The 21,423-nt window shown below is 33.9% G+C and overlaps 1 protein-coding gene across 1 annotated transcript in view; it reads left to right on the top strand.

Moving 5' to 3' along the window:
- Positions 1-21,423, top strand: part of LOC142336039 (uncharacterized) — a 64,939-nt gene that overhangs the window by 36,045 nt on the left and 7,471 nt on the right. Inside the window, exons 13-14 of the mRNA XM_075384531.1 lie at positions 711-800; positions 19,495-19,609. Of these exons, the coding sequence (XP_075240646.1) occupies positions 711-800; positions 19,495-19,609 (205 nt within the window). The remainder of the gene's footprint in view (positions 1-710; positions 801-19,494; positions 19,610-21,423) is intronic.

Raw genomic sequence — 21,423 nt, 5'->3', positions numbered from 1 at the left:
TCATTTGATAGACAATTATGCCAAAATTGTGGATGAGCGGGGTCGGAACCTTATGTGCTATCGCACATTACCGAGCCGCCTTGTTACGTATACTTTAAAATTTTTTGAGATACTAATAGCCAAAAAATGCACTGTTCTTCACACTGAAAATCACCAATCACCAAACTGTGTCGCAGTTTCTCTATCTTTTCTCTAACACTGTTATTTTAGTAACTCAAAACCCAATTTTTTGCGAAGATCTTAAAAACTCAACAAACTAACACGAGAACATGTTTGTTGGTATCCCTAAAGCTCAGAAAAAATTGAAAAACAACATTGATGTTATGATGTTTTTAGAGATAAATAGTTTGATGAAGAGTTAGTCGGGATCTCTTTACTTTTATAAACGCTTGTTGAAGCCACGCTAGCGATCCGATCTTTTTGATGAGATTGCTTCGTGATTAATTGAATGGCAGTTCCTCCAGGTTTTCAGAGTTAAAAGTAGATTTTTCAACTTTTCTCTGTTGATTCTTGGGATGCTCTAGCTTCAGTTTTTTTGTATTAAAGTTGAATAAAATTTATGAAAATGCCAAACTATCCACATAAAATTTGATTTCTATAGTTGGGCTCACCAAAAAATTGTTTGTCTGATGAATTGATTATAGTGATTTCAAAAGTTTTTTTTAAAACCGGACATCTTTCAAGAAGCATTTCAGCTATTCACGTTTCAGAGCTCAAGAATTGATCCGATCCGAGTTTGAATTTGAGAGATCACGTCTGCAAACAGTGATGATATCTCAGAAGATGGTTCAACTCAAAATGTAAGTATTTGTCTTCCAAATAAGGCTCAATATTACAAACATCACTGAAATTTCTCAGTAACAGTGGCAATTTCTCTGTGGTGCCAGGACAAGTTAACCGATCCCAAAAAATCCAGTATTTCTAAGTACTCATAATTTACACAAATGTTTCTCTAAAATTTAGAGGGACCATGAAGTATAATAATAAATCAAATAAGTTAATTTTGAACCAAATTAGTCAACAAAATTGTAGATTGTCAATAGTAAAATCTTCCACTGTCCCAGTAAAAATTATCGTCTAATAAGCTATTTCAGTGTGTTTTTTTGCAGCCTTCACTTATAGATCTTATTATTCAACTGAGGGTAATGCCTCAAAAGTCCTTCCATTGGATCCTCCACCCCAGAAAATCATCCTCCCATTGCATCAAAATTATATAAGTATACTACTGGTCCGTACATTAAATACTTAAACGACGGGGTTAATCGCGGGACCACATGTATAACTTGAGAGTTCAACCCCTAGTTCTACTCTTGGTATATGGTTAAGTATTAAAGAAAGTTAAATGCAAATATGAATTAATAAGTTATGTTAAACGGCATCAAATATGAACCGAGCATGAAGGGATAGAATAGTTAAAGTTATTAAGACTGAGATAGCACTAAATAGCACAGGTTGAATTATTCTAAGTTAGCTTGTAACTTAGATAGAATTTTATCACTTAGAGAAGTTAAGTTTAACTTGCCTGATTTCCAAATTTGTGCTAAGTTAATACTTTATGACTTAGAGAGTTCTTAGTTAAGAACAAGTCACAAAATATTCTAAGTTAGAAAAATATCTCAAGTAAGCTGAGATTGAGCAAGGGAGCAATACGGGAGTATGATTTTAAATCAGAAGTTATCAGGGACCAAAGAGTGTTGAAGTTAAGAATAAGTGGTGGTTGAGCGTGCGAGCTCCTTTTATACTTGCGGACACGTGGTTATCTAGTATCCTATTGGATAAAGATAACAGTGTCGACAGAGTTACCAAGGTTAACTTGGTGTTATCTGTGTGGCGTGATAATATCACGTCATGGTAGTTTTAGTTTGAGTTAGTGATCTTAAAATAGTAGTTTATTCAAAACTACTTTAATAATTTGTTCACACGTTAAAATGGACTTTGTCCAATTCGAGTTTGTGCTTCACGCACTATAACGTAAATTCTCAAAAAAGCACTAAGATTATCAAATATTGTTACTGAGTGTAGCACACTTCAGTACATCCCATCCCGGTCCATAGATATTAAATCAAAACATTAAATTTTACATAATTGAATAATTTATTTAGCTTAACTTTATAATAATTAAGCATTTAAAGTTTATGAGGTGGATTACTTGGTTAAAATTCTAAAGTTCATCGTAGCTTCTTGTTTTCTGAGTTACTCTCTTGAAGAAGGGTTGACGATGTCCTAAGATACAAGGCTGTACAAAATAATAGATCCATTTTTTTTGGGTGGCCGTTATAATAGACCTTTTAAAGTTTTTCTATAAAATTGTGCATTTAGTACATCTGACGTTGAATAATAGGATAATATAAGTTGAAAAATATACTGGTTAATTTAATGGTCTATAATGACAAGCGAGGTAAATGAATAGGGAAATTAAAATGACTGCGCACAACACCATAAGGGCTAGTGTTGTTGAAATAACTCCCCAAATAAAGAATTCTGTTTCGTAATTCATCTTTATTTGAGTATTGTTGAAGAATAAATCAATTGAAGTAAGCTTTGTAGCTATAGTTTAAGGAATTAATATTTAGACTTGGTTGATCATTATGAATTAGGTTCATGAAATAATTATTCTTGCTTTTTGTCCTTAATTCAAAATAAATAACAATTTCTTTTTGTTCAAAGTCTTCAAGAAATAAAATAACTTCGCATTGGAATTCAGAAAAATCTAAATTGGAGATTCTGAAAACTTTATCGTTGAAAATAATCTGTTTAGAAAAGTTAACCCAAGCGGATTCAACATGATCAGAGAATTGACAATAATCTTTAAACCATTCGATATCAACACTTCCTTCAAAATATGTGGTCATTTTGAATAATGTTGTAATTCAATTTTTGTGTCAATGGGAAGAATGGAAGACCAATTAATCTTTGAAAGGAATTGACAGGAAGATTCAATTAGTACTTAAACTATAAATGGCGGATGGCGATGAACCTGTTAACGAAATGTTGTAACATTTCTATATCCGTGATCACCAAAATATTGAAGACCAACATTTTAATTGAAATAAGTGAGCGGTCAAAAGTTTAGATTAATGATGTTAAGAAATTCTTCTGTATGAATAAGCTTTAGGATTTCAAATAAATCGTACTCAGGAATTTGATGAAAATAAACTACAATTTCATTGGAATTGTTATCTTGCAAGAATAAGATAATCTCTTGTAACTCAAATGTCCAATGAACTGACAATGGGGTATAGAATCTATTTGCAACTAGGAATGTTTTCGAAGTTTTAATAACTTGCGATTGAATAAATTCAGCGAGATCACAATATGTTTTGAAATAGTTAACGTCTACTGAAAGATTGTAAAACATTAAATAAATTATGGAATTTGATGGAACAATTGAATGATATTATAAGCAAGATAAATCGGTAAAGATTTAGAATAGATTTTATTAGAGAAGCAAGAACAAATCAAATCTGCAATCTAAAGATAAGAATGGACTCCTTGTTCACCATAAATTGCGCTGAGTGTAATCATTGAAGATAGTTTCAATGAAGATAGAAGAAATGCGGATTACTTTACTTGATGGAATCAAAGAGAGTAAGGCAATCAAAATGACTAATAATTAGGCGTTTAAACTAACGAATAATTTTCCTCACCGCGGGAGAAAGAAGAAGAAGGAAGTACTGAACATCAACAACCACAAATTTATCTATTCCATTCCGTGGGTGCTCAACGTGATGAGCGGAGGATGTGGAGTTGATGCTTCAGATTTGCGATCTCCAGTTGGAGCTCAGTAATCCGTTTTTCGAGCTGTTGAGAGCGTTGTCTTTCTGTCGGAAAGTTTTGCTGTACCTGATAAGTGAAGGTATCAAGCTGAGGAGTAAGGTTTGTTGTAATATTATCAAACGGGACTTGTATTGTTTGTCCTTGTAGGTTGTGATTAGTTAGTAGATAATAATTTTTGTTTGACAAATAACCATTGAGATTGAATCTATTGATGTTGGGTTGCAACTGGTAGATTAAATTCGTATCGTAGTTCGGGTGTCCACTAAAACCGGGGGTTTTAGCTTGTATTTCAGCTTGGTGTTGTTTTTGTAGGCGGTCTTGCAGGGGGGTAGTTGTGTAATGATGAAGATTAGAAAAGTTTGGTCGTGACGATTGAGTAGTTGTAGTGTTTGCTAAGACGTTGGGTACTGTACTGTTTGTCTTGGGTATATTTACTTCTAGCGGTGTCGCTGGGCTGAATGTCTCTCTAATGAATTGTTTACGTGGTTGTTTCTTCGCAATTGTATCTGCGGTTTTAGTTCTCTTTTTGGATGATGTAATCGTCTTTGATGAATTTGCACTAGTGGTTGGAGTTTGTACTGCTGAAATCTCGATAGCTGAGAGAAAAGTTGTAGATGGGGTAACATGAGTTGTGGTTTGTACTAGTCGGTCAAGTTGTTTAACTACAGATTGAGATTTAGAAGTTGATTGTGTATTGTATTCGGGCCAACCACTCAAAGGTTCCTTCTGAAAGACTGGTATCAATTCGTTAGGAATTGAAGAAAGTTCCTGAAATATCAAGTTTTCTCTACTCTTATTCTATTCTAAGAGTATATTTTTTGAAGTTATTTTGCAACTATTCTCTTTTTCTTATTTTTTTGTATTCTCTAATCAGTAGTAAATATGAAGTCAGTCTGTATTATTTTATCATCATATAGTTTGATGATATTAAAGTAATAGAGGAATTAAACCTATACTGGAGACGTAGGAACGTTATGATCGTTCCTGTTTTCGTCTTTATTATTCTCATCATGTAGGTTTGGATAACCACTTTTATTCTCAAATCTTATAGCTTGTAAGCTTTTATTCTCTGTATAAGGTGGAACTTGAATAACTCGTTCTCTAGTAATAGCATTATCAGATTTTGGAAACTTGCATTGTTGTTTCTCTATTTTTGTCAGTGTTATTATTCTCTGAATTAGTTGCTTGATAGATAGAAGACAGAATTGGAACTGACATTAAATCAAATGTTGCAGCAAAGCGTGTTTTACCAATATGAATAGAGGCATCTGTAATTTTGTTAATTTGCATTGCTCGAATTAAGCGTAAGACTATGTCGATGAGTAGCTTAATGAATAAGAAAGCGGCGAAGAATATTTCGCATCACTCGATTATATATTGTATTTTACCAAAGGTTTCAACAGATTGATTTTTAAAGAAGTCCTGTGAAATGAATGAATCTAGATAAATAGTTCGAGAGTTATAATAATTCGTGCCTGAAATATTTGAAATTGATTCTCTGCTATCTAACAATGACTTTAAAAAGTGTTTGAGAACGCCTTTCATATTGAAGTTGAATTTTTTTGAATTCCAGAAAGCCATCATTTCTTTATATGTGTAGATAGAAGCCTGAATGCTTGCAGTAATTATATTTGCAATTTGCTGAATGACTATATCTGGTTTAAAGAGTGCAGGTCTTCTTACTTTTGTTATTTGTGGGTTAGTTCAACCCATGAATTGTCATCGTCAACATCTAGTTGAAATAGGTTTGAATCTTTATCAGAGCACAATTGTTCTTCGACTTCAGTAAAAGTTTGTCTAGAAATCGGATCAACGAAATGTATTTCATCTTCATAGAGAATTGGTATTCGGTTATAGCACTTATTAAGAATCTGTAAGGGTGAATGAAATTCAGGACAATTATATAGCCAGGCGACATTGCCCTTTGTTTTGATAAACATAGATCTGTTTCTTGTTAAGGTATATCCAGCTAAACGCGGATTTTCATGAGAAATCATTAAAGTGTTGAGAATAGTTGAGCGCTCTATTTCACAGTCATTTCTTAATAGCTCTAGAGTAGAAGTTTGAAGTTGCCGAAGATTATTAAAGTGCAAATAGTCAATTTTTGTTCCAAGATGGGCTTCGAAATCAATATTTTCATATATTTGAAAATGCTTTGTATCAGCTGTTTTGTTGTCACTGGAATAATTTTTATTTTTAAGCGTGATAGCACCGGTATCAGAGTTACACTTGTGAATGGGTTCTCCAGTGTTCATATCGAAACCGTCACGAAGACTAATAAATAGGGAATCATATGGCGTAGGATATACTTTTCGTGGATGACTACAGAAAGACTGTGGTTTATTATAAACTTGGAACATAAAGCTTTGTAAGTCGAAATCTGACTGAGCTGAAGTAAGTTTAGGATCCTTTACTATGTAGTATTTGTCATTAGCGTTAATCATTTGAGCGTCAAAAGTGCAAATCATAATGAAAAGACAAATATTGGGTTCATCCCAAGTGTAAGCAAATGGATCAGTAGATGTAGAATCGCCGCCTCCTTCTGATAAAGGACAAGGTAGAGGTATATTTTGCCAGTTATTAACTCTGCCATCTCTAAGGTTTACATTCAGGCTAACATTTTGCATGTATATTTCATGAGGATAGTGTGTACTCCAACCGCGGGAGTTACATTCATTGTTTCCAGTTCCAACATCGCCTGAGTTAAAGTTTGAGAACAAAGATTTGTCAAAATTGAATTCTACTTAATTAGAAGAAGGGGAAAGCTTTATCTTTTTTTCTTTCCTTTGCAAGTTTGTCTTTTGGCTTAACTGAAGTAGTAATAGTATTATGTCTGGCATCTATGCCGCTAGAGTCAAAAGAATCGCATAACCAACGCAATTGCTGTTGGGTAGCTTTACACATAGTTGCTTCTAGCTTAACTTTATAATTTCTTTGGTAGAGAGTGACTCGTGCTTGATTAGTGCTAATTTTATCAGGGCGAATTTCGCAGGGTGCTAGTTTGTTGAGAGAATACATCTGGTTTGAGATCATTTTTGAGCAGTCAAAGTGGTTAACATGAAGGTTAGGAGCTGTGTTTTCATAGATACTCATCTTTTCAATTGGTCTGGCGTCAGTGAAAGACGTTAAGAGTAATAATGCAAGAAATATAATAAAGATCAAATATTTTGCATAGCAAGAAGTTATAACACAGAGAAGGGCAAGAGGTATTAGAGCAATAAATTTCAGAAACTGAACAGAGCGAATTTGGTTTCCTATTTTATAATTTATAAAATATTCTACTTTTGAAAGAAGCGCTTTCTTATCAGTAAGTTTTTCTTTAAAGAACTGGTCTTTATTCAGTGATAGTGGCAAATGGACGTTGCGTTTTGACCAAATTGATATTTTTTCAGGAGGCTCTAGAAATTTAAGGTACGGAATTTCTTCAGGTAGACAATTATTTCTAATTACGACACATTTTATGAAGTGTGGGTGAGAATCGTTATATTCAAAGAGTATTTCTAAATTTGCAAAAAGTTGAACAATTTCAGACTCAATATCAGTTGCTACAGGAAGGAACAGCGTTAAGCAAAGTAATATGAAAAGAAACATTTTGTAACTTACGTTTTTTACTTCGTCTTTTGCTAGTGACTTTTTGATTTCTCCGTCTTCCATATAATAAACGAAGACATTATAAGGTGAGTCTAACAAATTCAAGTTAATATTATCCGTGAAAGTAATCTGATATTTTAGCTCTTGAACGTGAGCGGGATTATAGGGTACCCAAAATATGACAAATTTTGCGTTATTTTTTGATGCTACGAAAAATGCAACTGTTCTCTGTTGATTAGAAACAAAACACTTGTTAAGTGTTACAGTTTTATTTCCGAACTTTCTGTAGGAGGAATATTCTAATATATGATAGCGGGTCGAATGCAAGGGCAGTAAGAACTTGTGTTTTAAGGGAAAGTGGTAACATAGATTAAGGGTCTACAGTAAAGGGAGCTTCGATGATATCAAGGTCTATTTCGTCTCTGTTGTTCAATTGGAAATGAAAGCGTTCAATATGTTCTGGTTTGTTAAGGGTCCAACAAACAATTATTTCTAATTTTACAGATTGGTCTTTAACGAAGAAAACAACAATGTTTTCTTTATATGAAATATACGATCGATCAATTTTGGCTGACTTATTATTATAATTCAGGATTTTATGCGGGATGCTATAAGGACTGTAAGAAGTTGAGAAAATTGTTCTTGAAGCTATAATCCAATAATCGTTTAGCGGAATATTCATTGATCAGTTGGTGGTTCTAAAACCAAACAAGGGACATTTAAAATGTCTAAGTCAACTAGACTCGAAGAATGAATTTGAATTAATAAACTGTTAAGTTGTTGAGGGTTATACTTTCCCCAGAAGACAGCAATAGGGTTTTCCTTAGAGTTAGTAGCAAAGAAAACTACAGTTCTTACTTCGTTAGAAATTTGACAACTAGTTAACGTGTTAAGTTCACTATTCAGTTTCAGCTTTTGATTTGCCTTAATGGAAACTTTCACAGGTGTATCAGGGTTGATAGAAAGAGAAATAAGAAAATCGTTTTGGTCGAATGAGATTTCGGTTACATATTAGGATTGATTGTCTTTACGGTTGTGGTGTGTTGTGGTGTGTTTAATTGGTGATGAAAGTGTTTAGTGTAGTTAGTGTTTGTTGGGATTTAGAAACTTTCTGAATTGTCAGTCTCTAAAGAGTTATAAACTCCTGCTACAGTTACTGACTGAGAATTGAATTGAAAATTAATATTGATCTGAGATACCTGGTATATGTGTTGTGGGGATGTGTTGTGACAAGTATTTGCTGGTCACAAATTGAAATGATTGAAAACTTTGCTAAGTTTTCTAAGTTTATTAGTTGAAAGAGGCAAAATGTGAAAGATATAATTTGGGACAGAGAAAAAAAGAGAAAGAGAGAGAGAGAGAGCGATGGTTAAGTTAGAGCTGAATTTGTGATTTCGAGAGCGAAAGAAGTAATTGATTTCAGAAGGTAACTGAGAAAAGTGATTTTGAATTCGGGTAAGGCTTTTAAATAGTGGTTCTCAGGGTTAAATTACCAAAATCTGTGTGCTCAAATCTGACTGGCTAATAACTAGCATTGGCTAAAGCCATATAGCATGGTCCTAAACATATGATATGGCTAAGAGGTTGCGCTAAGTTCTCTATTTTTATCACAGAATTGCGTTTATTAGCAGGTTTTTGGGCACAAATTAAGTGTGTTTTTGACCATTCCTGTAAAATGAAAACAAACAGTGTATCACGTGTTGTCTGTCAACAGTAGCTAGGTTAAAAGGTGGCATAATATTAAATTGAATATATCTTATTTTGTCATTTATTTCATGAAGTTGCGTATTTAGCCTATAACCAATCTTAATACATGGGTGAATCGTGAACGTTGAATTTCTCCTTAACTAAGATAGCAAAGTTGATGATTTTTGGGGTGAAAGTGGTTTCTGCATCATATCGTCGTCTGATATAAAATTAATTAGCAAAAAGTTTACAGACTTTCTAGGGCTACCTTTTTTTGTATATAGCCAATCTTAATACATGGGAGAAAACTTGATTTGGACAGTTTTTCTGACACGATATTCAAAATTGAGCAAACTTGGCAGTGCAATAGCTGTTGTGCAGACACGTTGTTTGAACCAAAAATAAGGGGGGAAAACAATTGAGACTTTCTAGGGCTACCTTTTTTATTCTATACCCAATCTTAATACATGGGAGAAGATTCGACTTGGTCAGTACTTTCTGACACGATTTTCAAAATTGAGCAAACGTGGCAGTGCAATAGCTGTTGTATAGACACGTTATTTGAGCCAAAAATAAGGGGGGAAAACAGTTGAGACTTTTTAGGGCTACCTTTTTTATTCTATACCCAATCTTAATACATGGGAGAAGATTCGATTTGGTCAGTACTTTCTGACACGATTTTCAAAATTGAGCAAACTTGGCAGTGCAATAGCTGTTGTATAAACACGTTATTTGAACCAAAATTAAGGGGGGAAACAATTGAGACTTTCTAGGGCTACCTTTTTAATTCTATACCAAATCTTAATACATGGGGAAAAATTAAAAATTGTTGTTGTTCTAAAGCTAAAGCTTCAGATTTACTAATCGCTTAACTGAACATTGTATGGGCAACTATTACGTGTATGAGACATTGGAAAACAATTTGTTTTCAGTTTAACTCATTTTATCTGGGTTTTTCTACGCAAAAATTATAATTTCACCAATTTCATGTCCGTGATATGAAATTGTGACAACTTTTTGGACGAAAATGAAAATTCTACTCTGAATACACTAGCTACTATTACTTTGTATGTTCAACAACGAACTTTCACTTGTCTATCGCGTAAAACCTTTAAAGGGGAACACTTTAAAGATTGTAAGGTAACAATATAGAAAAGTTTCATTTTTCTTTAAAACTTTTGCTAACTCTCTTTCTTTTCAAAAGTCAGTTGGTATTTCAGGGTATATCTACTAATCACAGATTTTACTTTCAATACGTTAAAATTTGAGCAAAATCGTAAATGCTAATGAAAAGTGCATACAGAAATAAATTCAATAACTTGATGAACTTTTTTGGAACTTATACTGCGATATTTATATTTTGTGTTTCATAAGCGTTTGTGAACTATTAGAATAGGCACGCATTTGAGCAAATATGTGGTCTGAGTTGTTGAGCGACTAGACTCATCAAGTTATAGCTCTTTCTGACCAGTATGTAAGGTTTGCGCTTAGGTAATATAATTCTTACGTGGGAATTTGCGGTTAGTTATTTGTTCATAAGTATTCTAATGTTTAATTTAAACATTGCTTGGGTCTTTAAGCTAGTAAGGTTAGCTCTTATCTGTTGAATATTTGGGCTGCCTTAAGGTGTGTTTTCTGACTAAATGCGATTTAGGCTTGGTTAACTAGTTTGCAAGGGGCAAATTTCTCTACTTAGGGTATTTAACTTAGATTAGGTATTTGCTCATGGGGGACTTGTTTCTACTTAGCTTTGCTTTGGGTAACATGTGTTTTCAGCGTTAGTTTGTAATAAAAAGTATGCGTAAATGTTAAAAGTGTATTAGTGTTGAACATGTAAAGAAGTTATGTGTGTGTAACAGCTTGCAGTGGTGATTAACTGCGTACTTTATGTAATATTTGTGTTGAGTGGGCTATTTGCTTTTTGCCTTAAACGTTCATACTATACAGTTGATCTCTCTTGACTATTAATTTCCAAAACCTTATTTCTTTCTTCGCCGTTAACTTCAATTTTAGTTCATTTAGACTTTCTTCTTTCTTTTAGTTTATTTTTAATTTTTGTTCCTTCTTTAATTTGTATCTTCTTTATTCCCGGTCTAATTTTTTGTTATATATATTCATCTTCAGAAATGAGTTGTTATCTTTTTGATTTTTTGACTATACGTGCCCTAATGATGAAAAGAAGGAGGAGTTGGAGACTGCGAACTATCAACTAACTGTTGATGGATTGGAAATTACTCCAGTCATTGGTCGTAAGAAAACGGTGCGCCGTTAAACTTATAAGGCGTTCCTTAAAACAGGGGTTTTCGGCTTATCTCAGCTTTTTATTTTTCATGTCCACGGCTTATTGTTATCCACATCTTGCGTTATGGGACGAGGAAGTCTTAGGAAAATGTCGGGTGAGGAACAGGTTCAATCCGTGGTCAATGAGGGAAACATGATGTGTTTCAAAGTGGACCACTGAACTAATCGAATTCTTCTTAGGAAAAGATGGAAGTTTACACCGAATAAAATTATCTTGTTTTATTAGGGTTGTCACGGGATGATAAGGGATAGAAAAGGGTGGGGATAGGCTTTACATAAAGAAATTGTGAAATAGAATGTTAAGGAGGCAATAATTTTAGTTCTTCAAACGATTCCTGAAGATGGGGGTGTCCTTAACAGAACAACAAGAGGACAAACTTGACAATTTGGAACAAAGAGTTTAGGCCCTATCTCAGGCGTGGTGGTGTCCCAAGACCGGGCCAACACTACAGCGGTATTACAAAATGTTGAGGGAACTCAACTATAAGGAATGCCTGGTATTTGAGGAGAAGACGTTGGTGGCTGCCACCGTGAGGAGTCTCTTAGAGCCTCATAAGTAGGTGAGAAGGGGAGAGAAAATTGATTGATGTCGTAGTATTTGGTGTCTATTATTGGTTTATAATCAAGTTTTTTCTTTTGAGTTTTGCATATATTAGCTTTTTTATGATTTTTTGTGCGTAGTGGCGCTTTTTAATTTTAAGTTATTAATTAAAAGAGATTTTGTGTCTCTATTTCTTTTTGAGTTTATGTAGCGTCAGAAGGAATAGTTTCACCAAAGAATGTAGGTGCTTTTCTATTACGCTGAGGTCTACTCAATACTTCATTTGCGTCAGGTACATTAGATATATTAGGGGATGCTGTAGGTGTAGGATTATAAGGTGATGATGTGGGGCTATTATGCGTTGCTTGGGGGAAAAATTTGCATGTAGCTTAAATTTACTAGTATTATCAGGTGGGGTAGAAAAATTTTATTGCTGTGGGCTATTAGGTAAATACATAGTTTGCATAGGGTAGGGGGTTGAAATGCGTGGGAGTTGCAAGTTAGAATAGCTTGTGCCTTGAATGTGTGTAGTGTTATCTATTCGTGTTTGTAGCGATTCTAAGCCTGAGTCCTTTGTTGGGGTAGCCTCAACAATATAAAATGGCTGTAGTGTAGTATTAGAATTTATAGTAGGTTGTGTTTCTACTAAAAGGCCACTGTGAAATAGCAACATATTGTGCGCCCTTATAAGCATTAGATTTGGATATATTATGCTTATTATATTGAGTATAATAATCATCAGTGTCGTCTGGAACTACGTAGTTCTCAACTAACTCTTGTATTTTTTCTTCTTTCGGGTAATAAATACTATATGATTTCTATGCACTGTTTTCTTTTCATTTGTTTTATCATGCTGTATTTCATATGTATTAGTTATCATCCGTTATACTGTATAAGGTTCTGAGCGTAGCTCTTGAAGCTTTTTGGATTTTAATAGTCCTGTAGAGTGATTCTCTAATAGTACTTTTCTACTTTCAGGTATAGGCCTTCCGAGTTTAAATCTGTTTCTTTACTTGTGCGCTTTATTCGTAGTTTGTCTACATTTAGTGTAGGTATTCGAGTATATTGTTTTAAATGTATTCTCGCGCTTGAACATTTTGTTAGATAATCTGTTTAGTAACAATTTCTCTATCTTTTTGTTATTACACCTTTCTTCACTATGTGAATGTGGCGGTATATTATTACAATACTCTTATGTGCATTTCTTTTGATTATCTCTTAGTAGTCCTAACTTTAGTGATAAGGGTATTTGATTCGTTCCGAATAGTATTTCATATGGGGTATATCCCGTACTGTAGTTAACTGCAGTATTGTGTGAAAATGCAAATTTACTAGTGTACTCGGACCAATTAGATCCACTCTTACTAATAAAATGTCTTAGGTAATTAGTCAAATGTTTAATTTGTACTTCTACTTTGCCGTTAGTCCACGGTGAATATGCAGTTCGGGCGCATAGTGTAATTCCCATTTCGTTTGTGTAGTGAACGAAATCATTACTAATAAAAGCAATGCCGTTATCATGTACTATTTGTTGCGGTATACCAATTGTAGTTATAAAATTCTCTAGTTGATTTACTGTTTTGAGAGCTTCAGCATTCTTGCTAGGGTATTCTTGTATAAATCTAGAGAAAGCGTCTACTATTACAAGACAAAATCTATTTCCTTTACTAAGTGGTCGTAGTGGACCTTTATCATCAATATGAAGTTTTTGTAGGGGTATAGCTTCTAATTTTCCCCATTGTTCTAAGGGTGCTTTCTTCAAGTCTGTGCGTGCTGACTTGTTAGTTTGGCAACTTAAGCAATCTAACATTAACATTTCAATCCATTTAAACATACCAGGCCAATAGAAATATCGCTTAACTCTATTCTAAGTTGTGCTTTCTGCTCTGTGACCACTAAGTTCATGCGTATGTGCGACTTCGAATATCTTTATGAGTAGTGAAAGTGGTGCACATATTCTAACGTCAAATGAGCCGTCTTCAAAAGGTTCAGAATAACATAGTATGTCATATTGACTCTCCAGAAATAACAAATTGAAATTATTTTTATAAGCTTGTAAGGCTTTAGATTGTTTAATTGTATAGTCCTTTTCTGGAGCCTTGCCTACTTTCAACCAATCTCTAACTTTATCGATCACGGAGTCGTTTATTTGTTCTTCAAGAATAGTATCAGTGTCAAGATTAGCGTTTTTTTGCAAAAACCTTAATTTAGCTATTAAATCTAAGGTATCTGTGTGTACACCTTTTTCTGGAATGTTCTGAAAAGCTTCTGGTTCGAGAATTTTCTTAAATTTTGTACGTCTAATATAATCGGCTTTAACAGATTCTAATTGTTGAATAAGTGAATTTTCAATATTTCCTTCAACTAGATCTAACCAATCTTGGTGATCATAACCTTCTCGGTCATCACTTATTTCAGCTATTTCTTCTATCTTGGAATAGTAGTGATTATCATACCCGCTAGTTAGTTCTGAAGTTAATTTCTCTATTTGATTTATTTGTGTGCCGTAGCGAAAACAATCAGAGAAACTGTGTATAGCAAGACAGTGTTCATTTATGTAGTCTGGTGCATCATCTACGCTAAAGTCACCTTCATCATTTATATTAATAAGTTTCTTTCTTTCGCCTTTGACTTGAGCAATAATTGGATAACAGTCGTTAGCTGTTGCGTCCTTATCGTCTTGATGCAATACAGAATAGTTAACTTCTTCTCCATTAATATGAAACTTTATATCTTTAGGTATTACTTTGTGTTCTAGTTGATAAAGTTTAGCATCTGCTAAAGAAACGTTTCGGCTAAGAACATCAGGGAACGCTAAGTTTTTGCCTTCAGTGTATATAATTTGCAAGTTGTGGAACTTGATTATTACAACTTGATACTTAAAGAAACGATGTGACATTTGTCCTCGTCGTGACCAAAGAAATAGAATTGGCCGGTGATCACAATACAGTTAAATTGGAAAAGGGGATCCAATAACATAAAATTCATATGTTTGTAATGCAGATATTATTCCGCATAGTTCTCTATGTTGAGGGGACATCTTTTATTCAGCTTTATCAAAAACTCTCGAGTTTGCTGAAATCATACATTTTCTGTCAGGGAAATCTTGTATAAGAACACAACCTGTTCCTAAATTAGATGAATCAGCATGTATATGAAAGGGATAGTCATTAGAAGGAAATGCGTTAGAAATGTCGTGACGGTATCTTTGCTTAAGATCTGTGAATACCATTTCGTGTTCTGGTAACCACTTGAATAATGTTGTATCGTTAGTTAAGTCATATAGAGGTTTTGCATCTATGTGAAAGTTTAAAATATAGGTGTGATAGAAACCCATCATTCCTAAAACTCTTAAAACTTCTGTTTTCGATTCTGGCGTTTTTAGGTTTCTAATATCATCTATGCGCGAAGCAATAGCCCATATTCCGTCTTTAGATATAACATGTACTAGAAATCTCACTTTTCGTAAGAAAAATATTGTTTTATCAGGGGCTGCTTTAAGGTTTGCCTTTCGAAGCAAAGAGTGATACTCTTTTACTATTGTGAACATTTCTTGTTTATCTTTAGCTTGTAATAAAGTATCGTCTATGTATGTTACGGCTTGTTTTCGTTTTATAAAAGGTCCAAATGCATAACGCATTAGTTTGCTAAAGAAACTGGGTAAGGGTTTAAGACCATAAAATCCTATTTGATAGGTGTACTGTGTTATTGTAGGTGCCTCCTACAATAAAACTTGTAACCTTCTGTGTATCTTCAGTTAGTGGTATTTGATTATAAGCCGATTATAAATCACTACTTGTAAATATAGTTCCGGTTATTCTTGTCATTAGAACGTTTAGTGGTTCGAGTGGCCAACTAGAATTACTTGTATCAGTTATAGAGTTTAGGTATCTAGCATCATTGACCAGTTTTACATAATCCTTCTTAGGTAATATGATAACGGGATCGACAAACCAACTATTTATATCATCGTTCTCATTCAGCTCCCTGATTATTCCTGCTTGAATTAAATCATCCATTAGTTTTTTAATTTATCTCTGAGATGAATGGGTATTTTCCTTGGTCGTTGCTTTTGAAAGGTTGCGTCTTTCTTTAGGGGTAAATGGAACTTATGCTTAGTTCTGCCAATATCATATTTATGATGTGAATAGACACCATTATCCTGAAGTATTATTTCTATCAACTCAAACAATTCATCATCAGTCAAATCACTTTGCGTGAAAACAAAGTTATCTAAGAACCTTTCTAGATACTCTATGTCTAGTATTTCATAGATACTGCAAAATAGATACTGTATTTCTATTTTGCTTAATTACAAAATCACTAACTGCTTTATTTATGATTCGGTTGCTTTGTAGTTTATCTCTAAACTTAGGAAACTGGTCGTTGACTTTAGGTCTACATAACACTTTGGCTTCGGTAAAGAAGTCTGTGGCTAGTTCTCTCCCATCTTCTTTGCATTTTTCTATTAACTCACTCTCAATAATTTTGAGCACCTCTTCCTGTTCTAGTGTATTGGTTTCTACTTTTTGTAGTTTATCAATATCATCTTTGCTTGTATACACATAGATAGTTATTCCTGAATTCTTAAATGTTTGTTCAATTAGGGAAGATATCTCTGTCCAATCCATTCCGTCTAAACCACAAGCTATTTTTGGCATCGCTATACAGCGTAAATTTAGTCCTAGTGCATGATCTCTCATAGCAAGTAGCGTTGTTTTGATTGTATCGATTGTTGGCTTTTCATAATGATTAGCCTTAGTGATGAGATTAAATACGAAGTTATTATCTGCTCTGAAAGTTATTATGTCACCTATATCACAGTTTCTACTTTTACAGTAGTCCTTTAATAAGGGTATTCTTTTGGAGATTGTGTTAGCAAAACCTTTTCTCATTTCTGCATCTGAGGATATCGTGTGCGCTATAGGCATATTAGAGTCAAATATAGATTGGGTACGAAAATCTACATATCTAATGCAAGAATTAGTTTGAATTTGCTGTCCTTCTTGTAAATTGTTTACTACTGTGTTCAGTATGAAGCAATTGTTATAGTCCTCACTTTCGTTTAGTATTGTACTTGTAAATTCGGCACAGTTTGTGATATTGTATCTTTGTATAGGTTTGTCGGTTATATCACACATAGCATAACCTATTATTCCTCTATTTATCGATCGTGGTGATGGTGATTGTTGTTCAAGATTTGGTTCATTATTTCTATATGTGTTTTTCTGAGGGAAGGTTTGTTCGTATGGTTGAGTGAATCTACTGCCATAACTGCTAAAAATTGTACTTTGTTGTTGATAATTAGGCTTGTTGAACCTAGGATTATAGTTTGAGTAGCCACCTCTTGGTTGGTAGCCTTGGTTTATAGGACCATTGAATCTTACATTGCCTCGGTTATTCTTTCTATAATCATTAGAGAATGTTATATTTGGCCTTCTTGGTTCAACTAGTTCCTTTCTCAATTTGTTAACACTATCATCTATCTGTTTCTTTGTGCATCTAGAGAAGGAATGACCATTGCTTATACAATAATCACAAAACCTAGTACTGTTAGGTCTGCCTTTTATATTAGGGTCTCTTGGCCTAGAAGTATCTATAGCGTTTACTTCGTTGCTTTTGAAAAGACTGGTTAAATCATTAATTTTGCTCTCTAATGTTTTAAGTTTATCTAGTCTTGTCGCTCCATTAGGTTCTGCTGTTACAGAAAATGTTAAGTCCTTTATGACTAAGTGATCAACAAACTGTGTCCAAGTTATTGAAGGATTCTCAATAAGTTTCTCGTGCGCTTTGCGTTTTAAACCTTGTGGTCTTAGTCCTCTTATAGCAAAATCTATGTATTTCTGACTTCGTTGTCTTTGTTGGATTTCTTTCTCCCTTCTTATATTGTCATCACCTTCAATAATTATCGGTATCTTTTCTGGCCAACCTTTATCAACTCCACTCTTTAGTCTATGTAGATAGTTCTTTATTAATTCTCCTTCTTGCCTGAATGTGTTCTCAACCTCAAGTCTAAATCTAAATTGGTCTCTACCGTCTGTGAATCTTTTTAAAAACTCATCTCTTAAAGTATTCCAATCTGTGACTTCACTTTCAAACCATTCTATTGCTCTATCAGTTAAAAGTGAGCCGAATAAGGATTGTTGCCTTTTATCATAGCTAGTTTGTGCAGCGGGTGCTGTAGGCCTAGTTCCTAGTGAAAAGAGCATTTTGTTTTCTACAGAGTTCCAAAAAGAAGTGGCATCCTGATTAGGATCATTGCCTGAAAAAAATACAAGTGAAGATTTGGATGTGTTATGGGAGTTTCAGGTGGGGGAGTAACGGCAGCTGGAGGAGTACTATCACCAGGACTTGTCATTGTTTAAAAGACTGAAGTTATTGTAATAAAACTATTTAGAAAAGAGGGATAGTTTAATTCTAATTCAAATAAGAATTTAAGTGAGAAGCCCTTTGAATAGTTAAATTACACAAATAAATTGAATGGCTTCTCTATAATAAGTGAACAAGTTAAATATAGGCAAGCTTCTCTGATAGTTTAAATGAACAAGTTAAATTGAGATTGCCTTTTCGGTATTAAATGAACAAGTTAAATTAAAGTAGTCTCTCTGTATTAATTGAACAAGTTAAATTGAAGTAGCCTCTCTGGGACCACCATTTATACTACTGATCGGTACATTAAATACTTAAACGACGGGGTTAATCGCTGGACCACATGTATAAACTGAGAGTTGAACCCCTAGTTTTAATCTTGGTATATGGTTAAGTATTAAAGAAAGTTAAATGCAAATATCAGTTAATAAGTTATGTTAAACGGCATCAAATATGAACCGAGCATGAAAGGATAGAATAGTTAAAGTTATTAAGACTGAGATAGCACTAAATAGCACAGGTTGAATTATTCTAAGTTAGCTTGTAACTTAGATAGAATTTTATAGTTTAGAGAAGTTAAGTTTAACTTACCTGATTTCCAAATTTGTGCTAAGTTAATATTTTATGACTTAGAGAGTTCTTAGTTAAGAACAAGTCACAAATTATTCTAAGTTAGAAAAATATCTCAAGTAAGCTGAGATTGAGCAAGGGAGCAATACGGGAGTATGATTTTAAATCAGAAGTTATCAGGGACCAAAGAGTGTTGAAATTAAGAATAAGTGGTGGTTGAGCGTGCGAGCTCCTTTTATACATGCGGACACGTGGTTATCTTGTATCCTATTGGATAAAGATAACAGTGTCGACAGAGTTACCAAGGTTAACTTGGTGTTATCTGTGTGGCGTGATAATATCAAGTCATGATAGTTTTAGTTTGAGTTAGTGATCTTAAAATAGTAGTTTATTCAAAACTACTTTAATAATTTGTTCACACGTTAAAATGGACCTTGTCCAATTCAAGTTTGTGCTTCACGCACTATAACGTAAATTCTCAAAATAGCACTAAGATTATCAAATAGTGTTACTGAGTGTAGCACACTTCAGTACATAAGTTTCGGGAGGACATTCAAGCCGGTTACAGTCTGTTTTCAACCTATTCAAACAATTCACTTTGTCGGAATTAATCAAATCTATCAAAATCACTGTCAATGTTCTAAATACAATGATTTCAGGGTGGACTACAGATGTTCCGATCGACTCTGCAAGTTGCAGATCTATAAAGACAAACAGAAAGCGGCCCTATTGTCCATGCCGTACAGTCAAAGAAGTGCAAGTGAGAAAGAGAATGTTAGTTGAGTTTTACATGAAATAATGAGTCTTTATAAACAATTTTTAAGCACGGTTGTATCCACAATAGTTGATATGATTCCCAGCTGCACGGAGTTCTGGACCAATTAAATCCAGCATTGAGAAGAGTGGCTCGAAAGGAGAAAAAAGAAAACTCATCTGCTGTATTCAAGATAAAATAACCAAATTGAGAAGAGAAGCCAAATCATTGTAGCAAAAAGTACAACAATCATAATTTTTCATTATATCCAAATTAGTTTCCAACAATCTAAAATTTTTAAACTTTTGTACAAATACCTGAAACAAATCTTTTGAAGCTGTTTAAAAAATTGTCTCACAATAGCCTCATCATTAAAAAAACAGTGCAAATGAACAGCTCTGCAGCCTTAAGAAGTTACAGCAAAACAACACATATCAATTGGGCGCTCTTCGCTTGAGGAATAGAATTATTTGCCTCAACATTAACTCAAGCTTGAAATATGAACGAACTACCTAATTGTTATTCAATTTTCGTATGTCTATTTATGTTCCGTTTACTAAACCACGGATGTTTTTGTTTTTATTTGTTCCGTCTCCGACAGTTCTTAACCTGTAGATACTCCAAAACCAGCCATGATGTTGATGAACATACAAAGAGAACTTAAGATAAACATCAGAATTGAAACAATCGAATGAAGAATGAGCACGTCCCAGGTTCTTGAAAATAACATAAAACAAATTTTAAAATGCAGTTTTTAATGAAGTACTCGTTTCGTATCTTTAGGAAGGCAAATTTCTCATGCATCCCTCCCAACAAAGCAGAATTTTATTTTTCAAATAAGAATTTTTCATTTAGAACAGCGACAATATCTGTAGTGCTTTCTATGGCTAACTCATCGTGATTGCTGAACAGGCATTGGATCAATCAAATGTTGTTTTCTCAATTCTGCGAGTGGATTTCTTTTGGGTTGAACTTGAAGATAATGGGCAAAAGTAGTGCCCAAAGTTTGCTATTGTTTATATTATTGATTAGGTTATCGTTTCACGCTTTTTTTCTTAAAGAAACTCAAACTTCATTTTGTGATACCTCTGAAGAGTTATTGTACGAACGTTTTGTGGATTCCGCATGACAAGAGAGTTTATTGCTTGTTGATGTATATACTTTCAAGTAAACTTTTTTGTCTTTCTTTATTGTAAAAAAATGAGCCGCTTTTCTGAAAAGCAAATAATTATATCCAAAAAAATCTTAGACGTAGAATTTTGACAAACTTCGGTTTTGTTGCATTTTAGTGCTGGAAGTTAAATGATCTCAATTTTGTACTTCTTTTGTAATTCTTAATATGTTGCTTTTTAATTTGCAACTTTTTGCAAAAAACTATTATTGTTTCTTTAATAATCTTAATGTAAACATTGTACGATAGAGCAAAATTTTTCTTTTATTTTAATCGGGGTGAGCTGTAGTATTGCTAAGTGGATAATTGCCGTCGCAATTACCGATACTACAGAGAGTATAATTATTTAACCGTCAACTTTGTAAACGCTTTAGACTTAGTCTAAACTGACGGAAAACTAAGAGAGAGCTATGCTGCGTGAAATGCGTTGAGTGAATGAATACATTATTCATAGCCAAATACTGCTGTGTATTATTTAATACACTATAGAGCAAGCCATGCCGGCTGATTCACTGCCGCTATTGAGACGCGTATTAAGTGAAGGATACTGAAGCTATCCAGGCCGCTCTTCACAGCAGCAAGTCTGAAACGAAAATATGACTGAAGACGACTAATAGTCGGCTCCACGAATGACCTAGGAATTGATTCGGAGCTAGTCATAGG

Source organism: Convolutriloba macropyga, chromosome 3, assembly GCF_964194025.1.
Source record: "Convolutriloba macropyga chromosome 3, txConMacr16.3, whole genome shotgun sequence".
Taxonomy (NCBI): domain Eukaryota; kingdom Metazoa; phylum Xenacoelomorpha; order Acoela; family Convolutidae; genus Convolutriloba; species Convolutriloba macropyga.
This window is presented reverse-complemented; position numbering and strand designations above follow the sequence as displayed.